Source organism: Pyxicephalus adspersus, chromosome 5, assembly GCF_032062135.1.
Source record: "Pyxicephalus adspersus chromosome 5, UCB_Pads_2.0, whole genome shotgun sequence".
In the NCBI taxonomy this organism is placed as follows: Eukaryota; Metazoa; Chordata; class Amphibia; order Anura; family Pyxicephalidae; genus Pyxicephalus; species Pyxicephalus adspersus.
The window spans coordinates 99731135-99753474 of NC_092862.1; the positions used below are offsets into that span (position 1 = coordinate 99731135).

Genomic DNA, 22340 nt, shown 5'->3' on the forward strand with positions numbered 1-22340 from the left:
TTAGGATTGTGTGCAATGTTATGTTAGTTCTATATCTACCAGGCCTGCAGTTGGTGGTTTAGGATTGTGTGCAATGTTATGTTAGTTCTATATCTTAGGGGGGCAAATAGGTGGGTCTTATTGACCTCTTGCTCCTCACCCACGTTTTTAATGTAGGCTGCATCAGAGCAGGATTGTGGGAATGTTGAAGCTAGAGGGAATAAGCTGTAGTCTGTGATTGCCATTTTGTTGTGACCTTTTTCAAACTTCGCAATGGTCATGGGTTGGAAGGTGTGTATGAAAAAACTGTGTACAGTGTACTAAAAACTGCCTATATTACACTGAAGACTAAAGGCTTGCACACACTTATAAGCAGTTAAGTATGTTTGACATGTGAAAGTGAAATTTAGAAGTTATTATTAGCTTGCATAAAACATGCACTGCTTGCAAATGTATTCTGCTTTATGCCTACTGTTTAAAAAATTCTAACCATTTACCGTAAATTTACCCCATAAATCTAGCATATTTAAATGCTAAGTGCTATAACTGTGTTTCCTTTTTTATTTCTGATGTAAAATAACTTAATTATCTGGTTGTATTGTGCTTTAAAATTGCCTTTTGAACAATATTTACCCTGTCAAAAACTAACCTACTGAACCAACATTTGCAGTGATAAAAGATGATAAATATCAACATAAAATTAATAGTAATAAAGACAAAATAACATTTATCTACAATCATGGCAAATTCTACAAATGCAATATAAAGTACAACAGAATACTTATCAACAAATTGTTTCTTTTTAACACCTTGAAATACACATAGTGTCATTTTGTCATCATCACAATATTATATATATATATATGTAAAATAAACAAAATCCAAAAATGCGCCAAAGGGGTTGTCAATATTCCACTCATCTTTTTGCTACGATAAATATTGAGTCTTGGTTTGGGATCAGTGAACGCATCTCCTGCAATTTAATTGGAATAAAACTACTGTAAGAATGTACTATTCGGCTCAAAGGCTGGATAAAAAATGGAACAATTCCAAACAAGTCCCTACAGGGAGTAGATACATTTATGTAATGCTAATAAGTTGGGCAGAGAATATGCATCTTTAATCTTCATAAGAAAATCAGAGACTAAGCCTTGAGCAAGCTTTATGTTGGTATTATCACATTTAGTACTGCAAATAAGTTAGTGAATATATTCTGATACTGCATGCTGTACATCTGTATTGAGGATGTTGATAGTTTTGCTTGGAAACTGTATGTAGCATATTCGATAAAGTAAAACAAGATAACCAGCTTGTTTGACCAGTTAAAATTCCACATGTGATAACACAGAAGTGATAACGCAAATGTATTTTTTTGGCAATAATTTACAATATGTGGTGAAGCAGAAGGATAGGGCAGATATGTAGGGGCAACAAATGTATACACATAATAAAAGGATTACTAAACTTATAAAGTAAATTCTACTTCTAGTTCTTGGTGCCTTGAGAACAGTAAAAGCCAGTGGTACTTTCGAGACCCTAATTTGTTTACATAAAAAGACTGCTGTTGCTTATACAGCAGGCCATATGTGGGGGGCAGAATATATATTTACCTTTTCTGTATCTGTATATTATTAAAATTAAAAAAACTAAAACAGAAACATACAAGGTTTTAAACCTTGATGCGTTTCCTGCCACCAGTATATAGTCATTATGGCTAAATACTGGAAGTATGAAATGCGTAAAGGCGCTATGGTGTTTCTCGTGTGTCGGGATGGGAATAAGTGACTAAATATGGCATACTGCTGATGAGTATTTTTCATGTCTGAACATGCGTTCTATGCTACCGTTCCTTAAAAGATAGCACATTTGAATGGGCTGACTCTTTAAATGTAGGATTTCCATCCATCATTCACACCAGATTATTAGATCCAGACCATATGAGCTGCAGGCTATAATATTTATTTTGTGCATTAGTCTCCACAGACGGTATACACATTTTTTATTAATTTCAATTCATATGAATTTCAGCTAATATTAACTATTTTTTATTTGCAGGTTCTGGCCTTAATGATGGACAATGGCATGAAGTAAGATTCACAGCCGAGGAGAACTCTGCCATGTTAACCATTGATGGAGACGAAGCATCATCTGTAAGAACAAATAGTCCTCTTCAGTTCCGTACTGGAAGCCGATATTTTTTTGGAGGTGAGATAATATTGACTTTTATAGTTCATTGTTTTCTTGGTTTTTTGCAAAATGCAAGTGCAATGAGTCTCATGCATGTGGCTAGTTTAAAGGGAAAGCACTCAGGGGTAGCTAATATCTAATCTAACTTGTAAAAGATGTTTAAGGTTGTGTAAAGTTGTGTAAGGTATGCAACTAGAATGTAGCAATCTATTAATTAAGCAGACTTGGCCTTGCCTGTAGATGTTTAAAGGTAGGTTTAACTTGATGAATACCACTTTAAAATGTGTTAGAAATGAAAAGTTATTTACTAATGTGTGAATAATATGTAGAAGGAGATATATAGATTGTGGGCTAATGCTGTCTCCAAAATTGAATATGCGATCTGGACCAGTGGTGGCCAACCTTTTTTCATCAGGGGGCCACTGTTGACATTGAGAAAAAATTTCAGGGCCACAATCCAAACAAACATTAAACATGTTTGAAACTAGAATAATTTTAATTTAAAATTAAATTAAATTTAAATGTTTCTAGTTACTGTAACGTTCATGCAGCAAATAAAAGATTACAGAATGACAAATTAAGAATTTCTGCACTCACCATTTGATGCTCATTTAATGAAAGATACAAACCTAAAGCTTTCATACAGTGCTGGCCAGTCATACATTGCTTCGTGCTCACCATTCCTGTACCAAAGAGCAGAAACTACACCATACAATGCGTCCTGTCAGTGGTAGGGGCGCTAATCATCTTTGTACCCCAAAATCTCTGCAATGGATGCTTCCAGAGAAATTCAATTCACGTGACAGATAGCCAATGGTGACATGTTCCTATTACTACATCTTCGTGTCCCTACATCTCCCTGTTCCTGAGGCATTAGGGTTCACGTAAGGTAAGTGGCCAGATAAGTGTGACAGGATAGCACAGTATGATATACTTTTTCTTATCTTGCTGCAGCAATAAAATTTTAAGGGGGAGTTAGCCACAAGAGTCCCCCACTTATCCTACAATTTAATATACCTACAACTCCCCTTTCAGGAGAAATTGGGGTTCAAAGAACATAAGTGGATATTTATATGTGACAGGGCACCATAGTATGGTAAGAGTGATGAACTTTTAGTGGGGGAGGGGTGGCCACAAAAGTCCCCCACTTATCCTACATTTCCCTTTCTCTACTGTTAAGAGAAATTAGGGTTCACAGAAGGTAAGTGGCCAGTTTTGTGTAACAGGCACCCCACCAGCCCTCACACCGCATCTTCTGCAGATTTGACTCCAGGCAGCAGTGAGCGGTTCTAAGCGTCCCCCCTGTGCAGGGTTCCATGGTATGAGGAAGGCTCTCATGCTGTTGCTGCTGATTATCTCACAGTACAAAGTGGACAGGGGAGCAGCCACAGCTGATTGCCAGGTCTATAGTACACGCCCACTCTCAGGGAGCTCACATTGAGCATGCTCAGGAAGCTCCCTCTCCTATGAGTATGATCTCATAGAGAAACATAGGAGATGTGCGCAAAACAATGCAAGCAGAGAGGGAATCAGGAGAGGGCTGTAATTGTTAACTCTGCAGGCTGGACATGGGTTGGTCACCCTTGATTTAGACAAATGTATAACACGGGCATAAATAATGAATCAACATCAGAATAGCATAATTTTGTGATTTAGGCCAATTATTTATGCCTGGGTTATACATTTGTCTAAATCATATATTTAGTTTTGGTTCTGATGAAGCAGTGACATCCAGACTACAAAACTTTTCCACCCAATATTGACCAGCTATTGAATTACAAGAACTTCACAATAAATTACTTGCCAACAATGCCACTTGGTAATAAGTATTTAGATTTGCTGACCCCCCCCCGCTATTTTATTTAAATGTACATTTTATTAGCATGTAAAAAAACTTTTGGAGATTTTAATTTAATTTGAAGTGCCTATATGAAGTCCTATTCAGATGTTTACTACTTGCTAAACTTTTACATTATGCTACACTGCATTTGCTACGCAGTGGTCGCCAACCTTTTTGGGCCGACAGACCACTAAATATACCGGCTTTGGGTCGCACATGCATGGTGAGCCGGGTATCACTCAAAGGGGGAAGAAACTTTCTCTTTAGTGATGTCATGATGCCAGAACCCGCCCACTCTCCCATGGCAAGTCTGGGCCTGCGATGGGTGATTGGGCAGATTGTGTCCAGAGATACAACCTGCTCACTGCCCTGAGCCTGGGATCCATATAGGAGACATGGTCCGCGGCTCTGGCTGGTGTGCCCCCACAGCAGGTTCCTTTTCCTGACGCCTTTCGGGGGTGCACCAGAATGAGCCGCAGACCACCAAAGTTTTCTTGCGGACCGGTTGGCAACCGCTGACCTAATGTATTGTGTTAGCAACATGGTCTAAAGAGCTCAGCTGACAAGTCTTTATCTTCTGAAAACAAATGGAAATGTGCAAATAACATGTGTGAAATTGTCTCCTAAGGGAAATGCAAAAGTGTTTCTAAGTTCAGGTACAGTTTAAATAAAATTGACCCCAAATCATTATAGTGTCCCTGTAAGGGATTTCCTATGCACATTGAGCTAACCCTACATCATAAAAATTATGTTGACAAAACACTAAAATAATAGTATAGTATGACGTCAAGACAGCAACATAAACAAAGGAAAATGACAAAGTAGACAGTAGTACTGTGAGATGCTGTAGATTAAATTTAAAAATTATGGTTAGATAAAGACTGTTTTTGTTCTTTTTTTTGTTGTTTTTTTAAGAATAGATAGGTAGGTAGATAGATAGATAGATAGATAGATAGATAGATAGATAGATAGATAGATAGATAGAAAGACAGATACAATTGGGTATATATCAACCTGCTCCAGGAATGATAATCTTGGGTGGTCCACAGACAGACTATAATCATTACACTCATGAAATTGTTCAGGTACCTTTAATTTTTTTGTAATGGAAATTCAAAAGCATCTTACTATAGGCTTATTTCATATCACAGAAAGATGAATTTTGATTGATTGCTTTGGGTAACAACAATTTCCACGTTGTCATTAGGTATTCCTATGAAAGTCTATTCTGTTATTAGGTAATCCAATGCAAGTCTGGAAATAGTAGCTGGTTTGTCACCTATTGTTGCTTCCTGTAATATATTCAGCCAGCACTTTCTTAAAAAAAGGGATAAATGACAATTTCTGCAAAATTGCCAGCATTACAGGTGGTACTTTGTGCAATTTAGGTGACTCTCCTGTCACCTCCCTGTAATAAAGAAGCATTTACATAAGTGTTTGACAGACTAAACACTGTAACTTGAGAGTCCTTAACCAATTTGGGCTAAATAAATGTCCTTTGAGAATGACTGGGCAGCAAGCATGGCCATTGGGAGCATATGGGTCATTAGGCATGGAAAGCTGACACTGCTCCTCAGTATTGTTTCACAAAACACATACCAATTCAGTTATCAACTTTTTAGTGTGCCCAAAGTTCAGCTTTAGAATGTTTCCTTTTGTAAAAAAAATTGATATAAACCATTAAAATCCATGTTATAATATAAAAATAGATTTTTCAATAAAATAAACAAAAACACCATTTTAGAAATATTTGTTTCATAATTTAAATCTAAGAAAAAGAGAGCACATATTGTAATGCTTAATGCTGGATAATTTTGGAAAGACTTCAAATGACACTCAATTTTTGTATTCAGCCTGTAATACTTATTAGAAGCAACAACGAGTGAATGGGCTGAAAGCACATCATGCGCCAATCACATTATAGTTGGATAAACAAGTCAACTCATGCACAGAAGCAAAATTTTATTCTTCTAAAGCTTTATTTATTCATTATTACCATCAGTAGCCTTTCAGACTATCAATCCAAGCTTCCATAATCGCATGCAGGTATAACTTAGATCTGTTGTGACAAAAGATGAAAGAAATTAGTAGCTTAAAAGAAAGCCTTTTCCTTTGTTCTTCATCATCTTGTAAAATATTCGCAAAAGAAAATTGAATTTTTAATAGCTGTTGTGTGTTACTGTAAGTAACTATTGTGCAATAAATAGCTCTTCAACAAATATAGGGGATATATGTGAAATAAAACATTCATCAGGGATTACGTTAAAATGCTTATATCCCAAATGATCAGCTAACATAAAAACATTAAAATTCAGGAATACATCAGTCCTTTCTACGAAAAACCTCAATGACCTATGCTGAGAAATGACAATTTGTTTCTATTCTAGCAACTTGATTAACCTTGACTGTTCTATCCAAGTCATTTATCACAATGTAATTTTTGGAATATGAACAGAACAAAAGATTGGGAAGTTTTATTGAATCACATATTAGGTTATGTCTAAGGGGTGCAAATCACAGGGTTCAATAGAAACATTTTAATGGGCCTCGCAACGTTATGGTACAGAATATACTGATGGAGGCATGAATGGGGATAGGTCGCCCAAAACAGAAGTTTTTCTGCTAAAACATCCAATTTCTGTATTTTTGACCAAGCCTAAATTTGTTTTTTATATTTTTTCAAACTCATGAGTGTTTACTCCAATACTTTGGTATTTTATACTGGAGATTCCACTGTTGCTCCTTTATGAACCAATGAAATAATTTCATACCAATTTCCGATTATGACATCATCCAAATGTTCCATCACCTTACATACTGTAAGAGCTATCTAATGAATCTAATCTGAATCTAAGGAAAGTTCAGAACACTGCAAGAAAAAAAAGCAATGTTCTACACTTATTGGATAAGGGAAAAAAGAACTAATGTGTCAGTTTGACACAACAAGCAGCAGCATCACAATATACAGAAGATTGTCTACACCATGCTAAGAAATTAGAGGAAGGAGGATAGTTGGTTATTTCAACATTTTTAACATCCCCTCCCTCCAAAGCAACACTATAGATTTCAACTTCAGACAAACTTAATAATCACACATATTGGTGCACAGAATATTAGTGACTAAAAGAAGGTGGCATAAAGAAGAGATACACCTTAAGTAATAATTAAATAAATTTTATTAAAATACTTGTATTCACCTTGTTAAACTTTGTTCTACTTCATTGGTGCTGATCTACTGCAGCCTTTTAACAGCCTGCCTATGTGCATTCAAAGCAACAATGGCTGCATATCAATTCTTAAGATACTTTCAACAACATATTTAGTATACCATATATAAATACCACTCAAACCAGCTCATAACTATCTGGTAATTTACCAAGCAAGAATATTTAGCAACATTTGATACTATAAATGTATATTTCATAAGTCTTTATATACAGTTTTTTGTCCTTGACACCCACAATAACATTCTAAACAGTAAACATCTAACATTTTAAGCATTGCAACATAAAATGTGAAACGTGAAAATAAGTAATAGAAACTCTGTAACAGAGACAGTTACAGTTACTAGAAGCCCCATATTACTTTGGTATTTATTGGTCATTGGACCACAAAAAAAGTTGTGATTCCATGAGGCCTAATTAATGTAAAAACAACCAGAGAGGTGTTTTCCTAAAAAAATAGAAATACAGCTCACAGGAATCTGTGGGTAAAAAAGGGTAAGTGGGGACACTGTCTGATGCCACTGCCAATAAGTTTAAATATGAAGACAACAGCCATAGGAAAGCCTACATTCAAGTTATTAAACCATTTTATATTTCTACCCTGTTGTTGTTTTTTTTCTGCTATTCTTCTTTCTTTACATTATCAGAAATCACTAAATATGAATTAAACCTCCTACGTAGTTAAATTTTTGCAAGGGGAAGGAGCATGGTTACCAAAAGTGGGCACATTTTTTTGGAATTGAAATGTATCCGGGTGGTGGGGGAAAGTTAACATAAAAGGGCGCTTTTGTAAGAGAAAAGTAACTGGGTGTATTTATGCAAGGACTGAGACTGAATAAATTACATTAAAATAAACCTGTATTGCTTGTTTAGGCCAAGAGTACTGCCGAATTGCACTACAACACACCTGAGCTTATATAGGCAAAGCATGAAAAAAGATATATAATATTTATTAAAGAGCTATACCAATGTGTGCTTTTTATATTTACCTTGTGTCAAACTTTAAAGGATTACTATATATGCTCAGCTATATATATAACAACTATATATGATTGTTCATGCAAATATGACTAGCAACCAAGATATAAATTAGTTTTATAAATGAAAAAGTAACATATATATATATATATATATATATATATATATATAAATATATACACACAATATATAGTGCTGTTATAGGTAAAGTTTTGGACTTGATAAGTTCAGTGGGAACCTGACATGGCTCTAACTTTATAAATCTGAGAGGTCTTTAGGTAAGGAAAACTCTTTTTGGACTCCAGCCAACTATTATTAAGGGACATAAAAAAGCAACAATGTGCAGGGTTCCAAGGCATGTTAAATCATTAATTCACTTTTCAAACCTTAAACAAGTGCTTGTCGGGCTTCTCCTCAGGACACTGAGCAAGAACAGACTTGGTGACAGTCGCAGAATATTTAATCTCTTTACATACTCTGCAGGTACATTCATCTACATGTAAAAGCTGTAATTTTTTGTGTCCCAATTTTAACAGTATTCATCCAAGAAAATAGTTGAGACATGCTTCACAAAAGAAAAATTGTCTGTCAGCAATTACTTTATAATATAAAGAAATAGAAAACACTATTTTATATACCTACAGAATCTCTCTTTCTTCAGTACCTTTTTTCCCTGGTGTAATCCATGTTGCCCTCTTTTTACCTGCCCTGCTTAATCTCTCCAATGGTTTCATGTTCTTTCTTTTAGGATTTCACTGCTTTCAAATTTTACTTTTTACTTTTTCAGCCCACAATCTGGTCCCACACCTTGAGGTTCATTTTGTAACGGAATATAGGCTGTTCACTTAGCAGATTGAATTATGCCCTTGCAAGGGGTATTTCATTTAGGTTAGTAAATGTGGTTGGAAGGGTAATACATTTTCCTGCAGATAAATCTAAAAACAGTAGTTTTTTCTTATATACAATTGGATGGTTAAAGTGAGCAGATCCCAACTACTAAGTTAAGTGATATATCCTCTTCAAAGATCACGTTGGTAAGTGAACAGCCTATAATCTTTTTGTAAATCATACTCATGGAATTCTTCTACCCTTCCTGTTTATTGTTCAGCCTCTACCATGCTTCTTTGTAATTCTGTCATGTTCTGCCTATTTTTTGTCCTATTCTTCCTTTTAATCTTTCAGCTTTTACTAATCCCCACTATCATATTTTCATCTTTGAATTTCAGACCTACATAACTTCTACTGGCTCCCTCCTCAATATGCAATTGAAACCCTCATCATTCTCTCCCAAATCTGGCTCAAATTCCCCCAAAATGAGATCCCAGTGTGTTTTCTGTCTTAGCTTTCCATATTAAATTTCTGTACCTTCTGCCTCAGCTTTCACCTTACCATGACTAGGGTAGAGCCAATAAAGCCTTTATAACCCTGCCACCACCAATTCATCTCCACCCCCTCTTTGCCACTTATACTTTAAATAATACACTGACACCATCTTGTGGGATAAACTGGCCATAGCAGCCTTTTTATTAACATCATAAACTTTAACACTTTAATTACAATACAACCATAACAAATACAAATAATAACAAATACCAGTATTAGGTTCATGAAAATACCCCCTGCCTTATCCCTTAAGCCCGATACTTCCGCTAACAAACCTGTTCCTCAGCCGCTACCACACCGTTTAGGGGACAATTAGCGGGTATCACCATCTCTCTCCTTGCCCCACAACAACCCTGTGTCATGCAGGGCTCCCCCTTACCAGGAACTCAATACCCTGATGAGTTCCCACCCTCCTTTAGATTTGTAGTCTACCCACTTCTAAAGTCACATGGATCTACCAACCATGCCCCAGCTGCCATGACTAAATAACTTCCCCAAGTGAACACCTAGGGAGAGTGGGTGGGGATTGAATGCCTAATCCTACCCACTTAAGCCAATCCCTCCCATAACCTCATACACTTTTCCCACTCTTGACAGTAAATATGACCCCCCCTCCACCCTGTCATGAGGCCCCTTCACTCACATCCTTTGTCTTAAGCTTCAGGGCCTAATTCAATATACACTCCACTTTTACCAACAGGTCTTATCCTCCCCTTTGTTGTTGTATTTATGCTTTTCTCATTCCATCATTCACATTATCTCCTAATCCTTCTACTATTAGCTTGCTCACCATCACTAATGGCTCCGACCCTCTCTTTCTGAAAAGCTTACTCGTTTAATAGGAAAGAAATAATATTATTTGTTAAACTGTATACCAAAGACAGATGTCACTCACTAATGTGAGTGTTAGACCTGCAGGTCGTGCCGGCGCCGCTGCTCCTAATTTCAGGCACGGGCGCCGGGTCCTATCTTTCAGGTAGAGTAACCCCAGAACCTGTGATACATGCCGGAGTTTCCTTCCTGCTGGACACTTGCACTGGTGTTTGAGCTGGCGTGGGTGTGTCTCTCTTCATCTATGAGGCAACACATACACGCCCTCTGTTTCTATAGCCTATGGCTGGATCTCTGCTAGTATTTAAAGGCCCTTCCCACTACAGGAAGTTGCCTGAGCAATCTCAAGGTTTTAGCTAGTCTAAACTCCTAGTGCAAAGGTGCTTCCTCTGTCTGCTTTGCTGTGTACCAGACCTTGTTTATTGAACCCTTGGACTTGCCTGTTTGCCGCCTGACCCTGACCTCAGAGGTTGCCACCTCCCTCTTGGCCACGCAAGCCCCCTCGGTGCTAGCACCGAGTACCCTGACCCCCCTGGTCACCTTCCACTGACCCGGGGATCGCTCTGGAGTGGCACCTGGCAGCTACCCTGCGGCCCAAGCCTATCCTCAACATCAGAGGCTCTAGTGAAGACCAGGTAGTGGCTTAGTTACGCCCCTCCGAAGCATACCCAGTCAGTGGCACAGTGGGTCCACACCCACGTGCATTACAGTGAGGGTGTGATTCTATCTCTCTTCATTTGCTCCTGGTTTGTAAATTTGTAAGTTCTTACTTGAACCTACATACCAAATATGTGCAATGTGAAATTTTGTTTCTGTGCAGGAACTTCCTGCAATGTATGGTGACTGGTCAAGTACCCTCTCTCTCCTCCTCCTAGTTTGCAGACAGCCTGTAGTGGGTATGCCCACTGTGTCCCGCTCTCTGCACAGCGTGGTAATGATGTCACTGCCATTTTTACAAAGTAATAACTGAGCAAGTAAAGGCGATTGCTGCTCCCATATTGATTTTCTATCATTTTTTGCTAGTGCTAAGGAATACATTTAAAGGACAGTTTTTGTGCCCGGAGTTTAGCTCTAAATGAACTTCAAGTTGGCAACAAATTAGTTAATCTCCAACTACCATGTTTTAAGCAATTACAGTTACTGATATGTTTTTTAATATTCTTGGAACAAATACTAAACTCAATACATAGTTGTACAATGATGGTTGTAAGTACCATAGGCAGTGCTGTATGGTTTGCCCCACACCTGCGACTGTCAAGTATGCTAGATAGCTCAATACTGATTTAAATTTGAAGAAAGAAATTCACACACTAAATTATATTGTTACTTTTTTTAATCACAAACAGCCCAAATAGCTACTAGAATATAATACTTTTCACGACAGTGTTCCTTTACCTAGATATGATTCCTAGGTATAGTTTGTTCAGCCTGTTAATCTCTACCCACATTATTTTTTGTGTTTAAAAGGATCAATTTCTTGCAAGTGAGATATTAAAACATAATATACCGATATATACAGAACATTTGTTTACCCTGGAGTGTGGTCATCACATCTTTGTTCTTTGCAATATTGGATATATATGTACTGTACTTACATGCTAAATTACATTTCTCATGTTCATGAAAATTACAAACAGTGTCACAGACACGGACATAATTAAACGTCTAGAATCCATCAGAACCCATTTGGCTGTAGAATACCTCCCAAAAAAAACTCCTTTTAGAATTTTCTACATTCTTCCACTCCTTCAAGTATGTTGCAATTCTTTCCCACAAATATCTTCAGACCATACAATGCATATAAAAAAAAAACACTAACCAAAAAGGTTTACTACTAAAGGCTTATAAGGCTAAAAAGTGTGCTATATATGTTAAATGTAGTTTTTTACATGACTAAAATTAGGTTTAACAAGATTGCCAAATGTACAACCAATGTTAATGCTAGCCAACAGGTGTTTTGTCCTTTCAACAGTAATAATAATGGCCAAGATCTCAGTTATACGGTAGCCATCAATATGGTGGTGGAAGCACATGGCTTTAAATTAAAAGGAAGAGGCAGGGTGGATGTTAGATATGGAAACAATATTTCTTTTTTTTTTCAGAGGAACCTTGTTCTTTCAAGTTTTTATTTTTACTCATGGTCCTAAAATCCAAACCAAAGCACCTTAGGTCAGCGACAAAGCCATAAATACATTTCACACATAAGTGTGTTGTAAGCACTTGCTAACTTGTTTTGCATTCTGCAAATTTCCTTATCTTCACAGTGTTAAAGTGTTAGTTTTAATGAAGCAATGACAGTATTAATTTTCTGTATCAGTAAGTCTGTGCCGGGTGTTTGCTTATCAGACAACTTAATTTTAAAATGCAATAATTAGGAATGGTAATATCAGATACTAGAGATAATAAAGCCAATGCCACTTGGGTTTCTGTGCCATACACACAATATATATATGCTCTCTACTGAACTGACGAATTCACTGTCTCAGATGCTGTGCATCAGCCTCTTCATGGGTATCTTGCTGTGCACAATAAAAGTTTAAAATCCAGTCATTGAAAATGATTTAAAATGACAATGTGTAGTTACTGTAGCAACGGGAAAAGTCAGGCACATCAACCTCAATAAAAGTCAGTGGATAATTATTTGGCTGAGCTTTGGCAAGGAGTAAACAAGCATAGGCCAACTGGCTGACAGTGTGTAGTTTTGAAGTCAAGTTGGATCTATTTCTTAAAAGTTCCAGTGCAGCCAAGCATTTTGGATCTTAATTTGAATGCCATGTCCCAATATATATGTAATATAACAGCATGGCATTTAAACAGCATGCTGAAAACAGGTAATATAGAAATAATTCTATACTGTCTTCACAGTCTCCCTATGCAATGAATAGGCATGGTATATGCAAAGGAACATTTGTCACAACTAGTTTTCTTACTACTATGGAAACTGTATATTTATAGCTCAACTTGATTTTCCTACAAGCAATACAATATTACTGTATATTGTCAACATTCTGTATTGTATTCAGGTATGCATTTTCAGAACTACCTAGTTCTGTCATACTCATTAAACACTGGTATCACTATCATCAACTGTTTCTGCCAGGCAAAAATGACAAATTCTCTTAAAAAAAACATTAATAAATAAACACTAAAAGTAATACTTACCTTTGCCACACTGTCCTGTTCTTCTGACATTTTGAGGAGCCTTTTAGAAATACCCAGTGCTTTTGGGTATGAAAGAACGTGTGATCTTCTCCCGGGATGCAGTGGTTGGGTCTTACCCTGTTTCCCCGATTATAAGGCACTCTCTTATATTTTTTGAAATGCCAAAATATGCCCTGGGTCTTATTTTCAGGGGATGTCTTATTTTTCCATGAAGAAGACTACAGTACACATTTAGGGGCACGTGTGCAGGCTTTTTACTTTCAGTTTGGCTCAGGAAAAGACACGCCCTGCAGCCAGCATTAAAGACACACACGCTGCAGCCAGCATAAAGGACACACACCCAGGATCAGATATCTGGAGCTATCTTATAAAAGGGTGAGTGTCTTATTTTAATTATTTTTTTAAAAATCGGGGGTGGCTTACTTAATGGGGATGTCCTAAAATCGGGGAAACACGGTAGTGGCCAATACTTGAAAAACTTTACATCTTGTGTGAGCTCTGACATCATATGACACAAAGCACAGGGTAAGAAAGTTGGGCAAAGTGGTAAGGCCTTTTTAAAGCTCTACATCTCTGAACTTTTTCACTTTGAGATTGGGCTATTACGTTGGGATAGATAGCTTCCAAAAAAAAATCTTTTCAAAATAAATCCAATTTTAGGATGAAAGAGGTGATTAATCAAGAAGTGGTCATTATTCAGATCAGATGAAAGTAGCAAATCAATTTTTTAAGGTGATTGATTGCCATACCATAAATTGGCAATCGGAAACTCTGTCCACTTGAATAAAGTAACGATAACCACTTTTTCCAGCAGGGATCTTTACTTTTGTCTATCAGTTACGCATGTCCATCAGCGCCCATAGACTTACATTGTTGCTGAGTTCCTCAATTTAGAAAAGTGTTAATAGCAGTAAAAGTGTCAATCAGGGTACTTCTGAGCTCTATTGTAGCATATGCCATTTGCCAGTAGCAAAGTGTCAATCACTGTCTAGGGATCCAAGAGTGGCTTGATAATTTCTGATTGCCATGTTTCCATGCTAAAAGTGGGGATTTGCAATAAATGGCAAGCCTGCTGAAAAGTGGTAATGAATAAAATAAAAGTGCATTGTTTCTGTATTTTCAGGGAAAAAAAGTTTATTACTTTTCATTAGCCCCTAAAGGAAATTTGAATCTAGTATATATTTCAGAGCCAACAAAAGAAATAAACATGACAATACCAAAGCATTTGTAATTGCAACAATTTTCTTGGAGAGGTGGTGCATTTTCTGCTATAAATGCAAGGTTGTCAATATTTTTGGTCATGACTGTGTGTATGTATATATATATATATATATATATATATATATATATATTGTGGGAATTAGCTGGACAAACGGTAGGCAACTAGCAGGACTGGATGCCAAATCAGGGTTTATTGCAAAACAAAACAACAACAAAAACAATTGTCCCAACAGGGTGGCTTAACTTCAGCCAGTTAAAGCTCCAAGACATAAACACTTTTCTCCAGCTCTCTGGGTGTTATAACAGTCCAGTTCCAACAAAAAGGCAAAAAAATCAACTAGGTCACCTTGTCTGTAGAGTCTTGTCTCTCTCTCGCTCTCTTTCTCAGGAACAATGTGTAGAGGAAGGTTCTCAAGCCCCCTCCAGTAGAGCCTTTTTCCTCTCCTTGCTGTCTGGCAGCCATTCCCTTTTTACTCCCTCTGGGAGCTGCACCTGGACTCTTCTCCAGCAGTGGGGAAAACCTAGGATGGCCTGCTAGAACAGCCACACTCCAATCCCTGGAATTTAGAGTATTGAGATCAGCAACCTGCATGGCACATATCTGCCCTCTAGTACCTTTCCTGCTGGTTGCCTACAATATATATATATACAGTCTGAAATATATATAGGTAATATATAGTGAAATATATAGAGTAATTGTTGAAATAGAATAAACCAAACTAGGTGACTTTCCTGGAGTATTAAATATAATCAAAGATTCTTCTTAGTAAATGTATTCAGATAATAATGGATAAGGAATTTCTGAGGACACAAAACAAATCTGGTACTTTTATGTTTCTATAATTCTAATTTGGTCAATGGGCACTGTTCAAATTTAATCTTTTTGTCAAGTGAGTCAAAAGATGATTCTACAAGAAGACAAGTGCATCACTGCATAAGCAAACAATACAAACCCTCTTGGAATGAAAAATTCCTCAGAGGTAGCTTGTATAGTTGTATATAAAAGTCTATATATAAAAGAGATCTTTCAATAAAGGGCTTTGTCCAAAAGGATATGGCCATTACTGTGGTCAAAGCCCTTAAATGAAACATAAAAACCCAAAGACATTAATTCAATGGCATTCAGATTTTAATAACTGGTACTCTCATTGAAGCTGATGTAATTGTACATACCCAGATTTGTTTGAATCTAATTTGAGATAACACTGGCTCTTCTTTATACTCATAAACATGAACAATTTTGCGAACAGATCTTAAGCCTTATGTAATTGGTGGCCTTTTTAAACATGTTATGGCAAAGAAGTATCATAATTAGCATTGACAGAAATGCAACACAAATTTCCAAGTTAACAAAGATTTATATAAAGTTTACTACGTAATACTTGATGATCACAAGACTCACAAGACAAGACACAAGATTGGATTAGCCTACTCTCTCCTGAAGAACACAATATCAATCTCTTTTTAAGACATTGAATAACTAATTTAAATTAGTACAGAGAATAATCATCATTCATAGCAGTCTCTCAAAGCCTGACAATCAAAGGCTGCCAAACAGTGTGTAGTGGTTGTTGCTGATTCACTGCAGAAATAAATAACTTAAATGGGATTTGAATAGTATGCATATATGCATTCATACATAATATCGTTACACACACATCTATTTAAACCTTATATTTTCGTAAGACAAGGCTAGTTCAGATGTAGGATAAGTGGTGTGCATTAGTGACAGATCATTAATGACAGATCCCTCCATGACTAGAATTCCCATTGACAGCCCCCCTTCCTAAAGTAACAGATACTAAATGACAGAACACTTCCAGTGGCAGACCCCAACCCAGGTATTTACCCCATTACCATTGCCCCTATACCTGTCCTTCTGTCCCTGCACTGCTCTTGGGATTGACTGCTGACTGTGGTGCCTCTTTTTTAATAACTCACCTCCTCCACCATTGGCTTGTTGGTAGGGCTCAGAAGAGAGAAAGGCAGCACCAGCACCAGCCCAGAGGCTCTGGGCATTAGCCCTCTATGAGACCCAAAGCATGGCGCTACACTGGCTGTGGGTCTGCATACTGTGCACTGCCACACTCTCCTCTCAGCCTTCACCCATTCTGCCATCACATATTTATGTATAAGTTCTCCAAGAGTAGGAACGTGTTCAGGATTGTGACCATTGCAGCCCGTTTCAATACCTGTGTCTTTGTGTCTGTGTGAAAATCGCCATCTTGGTGATCCCTAACTTTTTTTTGTTTATTGCCTGTCCCTTATATTCCTAACCTAGATACTAGGGCAAAACTCTGCCAGAGCAAACTTGTCAGGTATAACTGAAAGAACTGGCACTGACTCATTGCAGTTTGTAATAAATAATAAAATTTATTGGCAGTAGATTTTCACAATTTTGTTCACCTCTAACAGAAGGTATCATAGTTAGATGGCTCTGTGCCAGATGTTTAATAAAATAACTTGAGGAACATTTATAAAACTCACACAAGCAAAAAAACTTGCAGTCTCTACACAGTGTGTATTTATCTTAAACCATGCATATTTGTTGATTTTTATTTATGATCTACCCTTGCTCATATTCTACTATTGTGAACTTTAATAAATGTTGCTTTCCTGTTATCAGTGTTCTTTTTTTGGTTTTCGTGATGGAGATCAGGATTGTACATAAGTTTGTTAAGAAAATGCTTGGATGGTTTCTAGTTATCTGATGGGACAGTATAGTAAAAAAAAAACAAATACACAAATTACATTTGAAATAAACCTTTTTGCTTAAATTGATTCTTTAGGTTTCCCCAGAAATCCTAATGCCACCCTGCTGCATTACAGGAGCTATTTTTCAAACCTCTCCAGTGGCCTATTTCACTTCTGCCGCCTCTGCCAGACTTTACATCTGAAACCAATACGAGTGTGGCATACCTATGTCTCAGCCATGCACTGCAGATTCTTTGGTCCTCTCTGTCCTGTATTCATTATTCATAGTTCAGGGGTTGCCACACTGTGTGGCAGATGGCACAACCATTTAACACTGAAATTGTTTGATGATGAAAAGTCTAAAAGAGGCAGAAGCTCTATAGGGAAGCACTGTATAGAAGGCAGGAGACATTGGCCACCTAGAAAGGTAAATAAAAATGTTCTTCCTTTGCAGGAAACTGTCAATTTTTATGCATCTTAATATCCAGGTAATAATATTTTTATCCCTTATTAATTGCATTATTATTGCCATAACCATTGTAGTCCTATCTTGTCATATGGCTGTTAAAACAATTTTTAGCTGTATACAATTTTTTCATCTTTAAAGCTTCTTCTTTTGCAGAATTACTCTCCTCGCACCACTAAAATGTAAGTCAGTATCTCTCAATCACTGAAAAGGATGTATCATCCCTGCAGAAGTATGCCATGTGGAGCATGAACACAGAAGTGACTAATTTGTCTTGTGTCTGAATGTAAAGCAGGCTCTATCACCTAGTCTGCCGGGCATGGCTGAGGGATGGGAACTGTGATAGGTTTATCATGAATTCTCATCTGCTGAGCTAAATGGAAGCATAAAGTCCCAGAGATAGAGATAGGTGTGAACTGATAGTGTATTATTCTTAGTAATGTGATCTACACAAAATTACCTATTTCCAGTTTTACTTTGCATTTGGAAGCTGAGGTTTGAGATATTTATACTAGCATTTGGACTTTAATAATGTTTAATTATATCAAAAATTCCAAACCATATTTTGCAGAGTAGAGGAGTCCGGACATTTTAGGTGAGCTGTACTCTGTGAAGCTACTGCAGGCCACCATGAGTGAGTGCAGCTACCCAAAGGAATCACTGGGGCCAAGATATACGTAGATACTGCAGAGGAGATTGGCCGTTTGTATTTATATTTTTTGTGCCTCAAGTTCAGTTTTACATTTAATGATACCTGTGGTTTCTATTAATAAAATAAGGTAAAGCTTACAATTTCACTTTAGTCTTTAACTTTTTCTAGGTCTGAAATTTACATAAATAGTTGTACTCATAGGTACAATGTGTATTTTATGTTTAGCACTCACAAATTTTCCTGGATTACTTTCTGATGTGGTTACATACTGTACTTACATAGTAAGTCAGGTTGAAAAAAGACATAAGTCCATCAAGTTCAAACCCCTAGAGAAATAAACATATCCCAGATATAAAACCCTATGGTAGAGCTCAGCAAACTCTGCACTTTAGGCCCGATACAGCCTTGCCAGTATTCCAGTCTGGCCTAATGCCCCCTGGTTGTTTGTTGTTGAATCTGGCCTAATTGAATTGTCCTTGAACGTCATGTCTTTAACCCCGAATAACTGACGAATTATTCTTCGTCCAATGCAGCAAAGCCCTGTGCAATGACACCAACAGCACTTTCAAGTGGTGGAATCTCAAGTGGCATTTCAACGCGCACATGTACAAAGACTATACCGCAGATGAGCGGAAGACTGAGGCTGCTCGCTTCCAGTCACGATTGGATTAACAGTCATTTTTGTAATGGATTGTCTACTTGCTGCTGTTGACATCATTTGTCCAGAGCAACACAACGCTTTCAAGGCAATCCCGCTGTCTGCCCACACTGTGACTCAACGCATGGAGGACTTGTCCTCTGATGTCCGGTCTTCGATGTTTACGAAGTTCAAAACTCTCGATATATTCTCCATCACCTTGGACGGGAGCTGTGATATCAAAGACACTGCGCAACTGGCCATCTTTGTGCATGGCATCACCCAAGACCTGGAGGTAGTCGAGGAGTTTCTCAGCCTCATCCCGATGAATGAAATAACAACTGGCCAAGATGTCCTCATTGCCCTCCTACCTGCTTTGAGTGGTTTCGACCTGCCGAAGCTCGTCTTGGTAACTACTGACGGTGCACCTGCCATGGTTGGATCTACCAAGGGACTTTCGCAGCAGCTCATTGACTACTGCCGCTCTTTGGACTGTGCACAGGGGATATGCAAGGTGCACTACATCGTCCACCAAAGCAGTTGGCATGAAGGACTGTTTTGTCTGTTGTGGTCAAGTTAGTGAATGCAGTGCTTGCTCTTCCTCTCAACCACTGCATTTTCAAGCACATGTGCGAAGCTGCAGAGGCTGATTACGGCGATCTGCTTTACCACACTGAGGTTCACTGGCTCAGTCGTGGCAATGTCTTTAAGTGCATCTTCGCCCTCCGTCACAAGATTGTTTCCTTCGTCAGTGAGAGGGGCCTCAAGGGCTTTCGGAGGGGGTTTGGCTCTGTCGGTTCGGCTTCCTCACTGATATCAGCTCTCACCTTAATGAACTTAACCAGAAGCTACAAGGACGTGACTTGCTCATCTTGAACATGGAAGCCCACGTGCGGGCATTTGAAGAAAAGCTAATTCTATGGGAGAAACAACTGTATAAGGGCGGCTATGTCCATTTCCCACACCTTTCCCAGTGTGATGCAGCCCTCTGTCAACCCTGCGGAATGAATTTACCTCAGGTTTCACTGATGTGCGTTTTCATTCGCAAGAGTTGAAGATCGTCAGCACTCCTTTTGACTTTCCTTATGACGATGTGCAATTAGAGTTGATTGAGCTGCAGGCTTCCGATGTTCTCTTGTCCAAGTTTATTTCTTGCACTAGTCTCATTGACTTCTACCATTAGCTGCACATGCTCAGTTTCCAATGTTGTTAGCCCGTGCCAAGCGCGTGATCGCAATGCTTGACAGCACTTATTTGTGCAAGCAGCTGTTCTCCAAGATGAAATTTTGTAAAAACATGCTGCGCTCCCAGCTCACTGACAATCACCTTAATGACCTTCTTTTGCTGAACTCCTCATCATTGGAACCTGATATTGTATCTGTCTCTAAGAACATGCAACATAATGTTTCCCATAGATCGTACTGTATTTTTAAATAAAAAAACCTTTTCTTGGACACCTTCTTTTCTCTGGCATAGTGTGCCTTCTTGACCTCCTGAAATGGCCTAGTAGTCCAAAGGGTTTGCCGACTCCTACTCTTTCGACATAGTTGATCCAAAGGAAGGCAAAAAGAAACCTTGGTACATTTTGCTCCAACAGTGGGAAAAAAAATTCCTTCCTGTTTCCCAGTTTTGAGTCAATCAAATGCTCCCGATTCAACAGTCTGTTATCTTTACTTTAAAGCTTTAATACCCAGTTAAATCTCTCCTACAAGAAAAGCATCCAGCTTTTTCTTAAAGCAATTTATAGAACTTGCTGAAACTACTTCCTGAAGGTAGTTGTGCAAATAAATCTTTCAGGCTCAGTTCATCTTTAATGGGTGCTAATGGGCTGGTGGTTATGTACAATCATTTTTTAATTATGAATAAATTCAAATATAAATAAATAATTATTGTTTTTCAAAACTACAGCCTCTAAACCTTGTTTTTTTCTTTCTCATAAACTTCTATAGTTATCACTACAGTTATTATGTAAATAAGGCACCATGTTAATTTTGCCAGTAATATAATTACCAAAGCTTTCTGATTATAAGAATACAACATAGGTGTAAAACCGATAGAATAGAGCGATGAAACCTAATATCCAAGCTCACTTTTTAGTTTAGGAGAGATATTTCTTGCCAAACCTAGCTGCTGTAAAAATCAGCATATTAAAAATACAATGAATAATACTGAACCTTGGATTGTTATTGAAGCATGGAATACAGAAGGGCAATGAATGGAGTCAAACATGAATTGATGATAGACGAATAAACAATGAATGAATGGGGAACTGATCTTTAACCACTAGATCTTTAACACTATTCTACTATGTGTAAAATTCTTATAGAACAGAAGTGACAGCATAATAAAGGTTTTTGCAGGAAAAACGGAAAGTATGATCATTTAACAGGAGGTTATGTATATATTGTATTGTATATATACAGTATCATATTCCCAATAAATTATCATTATAAAAATGATAATTATAAAAATATGTTTTTTCCATATTTCATGTCCAGATTGTCTTCTCACTGACCTACCTAAATCTCCTAATACCACAATATGTATCTGCAAATTGCTATTCTAAATAATTACTGCACCTTTTAACAGACTGATTAAACAAAAAAATAATAGTCCTTAACTATCCAGAAAAAAATCCATACAGTAATCTCTATATAAACTGTCAAATACATGAACCAATTCCTATAAACAATAAGGGTACTTTAGCTGCACATTTTAACTTCTGTAACTTTAGACATTTACAGATGTTGTAAACCTTTTATTTCTTTATTTAAAGCCTATTTTTCAGTTTCAGTTCACATTTATTTTCAAGGTTTTTGTTCTTGTAAATCTCATTCTGTTCTGATGCCTTTGTTTTGCGGTATTTTAGATGACATTTGTCCTTGTCTATCACATCACTTGCTGTATGTTCAGGAAGTTTACTCATATACCCCCTTAATTACTAAAATGTTCATCTAGCGCATAGGCTGAATGCTCTGGTACAGCTGTCCAATGTTTTCCCAGAGGATTGATAATAAATGCCTCCCTTTTATATGTAAACATCCATCATTTAAATGTCCCTATTATGTATGCATTGGAGAAATGGG

The 22340-nt window shown here is 37.4% G+C and overlaps 1 protein-coding gene across 1 annotated transcript in view; it reads left to right on the forward strand.

The window, feature by feature from the left end:
• Positions 1-22340, forward strand: part of CNTNAP2 (contactin associated protein 2) — a 902024-nt gene that overhangs the window by 483013 nt on the left and 396671 nt on the right. The window contains exon 9 of the mRNA XM_072412254.1: positions 2035-2184. Within this exon, the coding sequence (XP_072268355.1) occupies positions 2035-2184 (150 nt within the window). The remainder of the gene's footprint in view (positions 1-2034; positions 2185-22340) is intronic.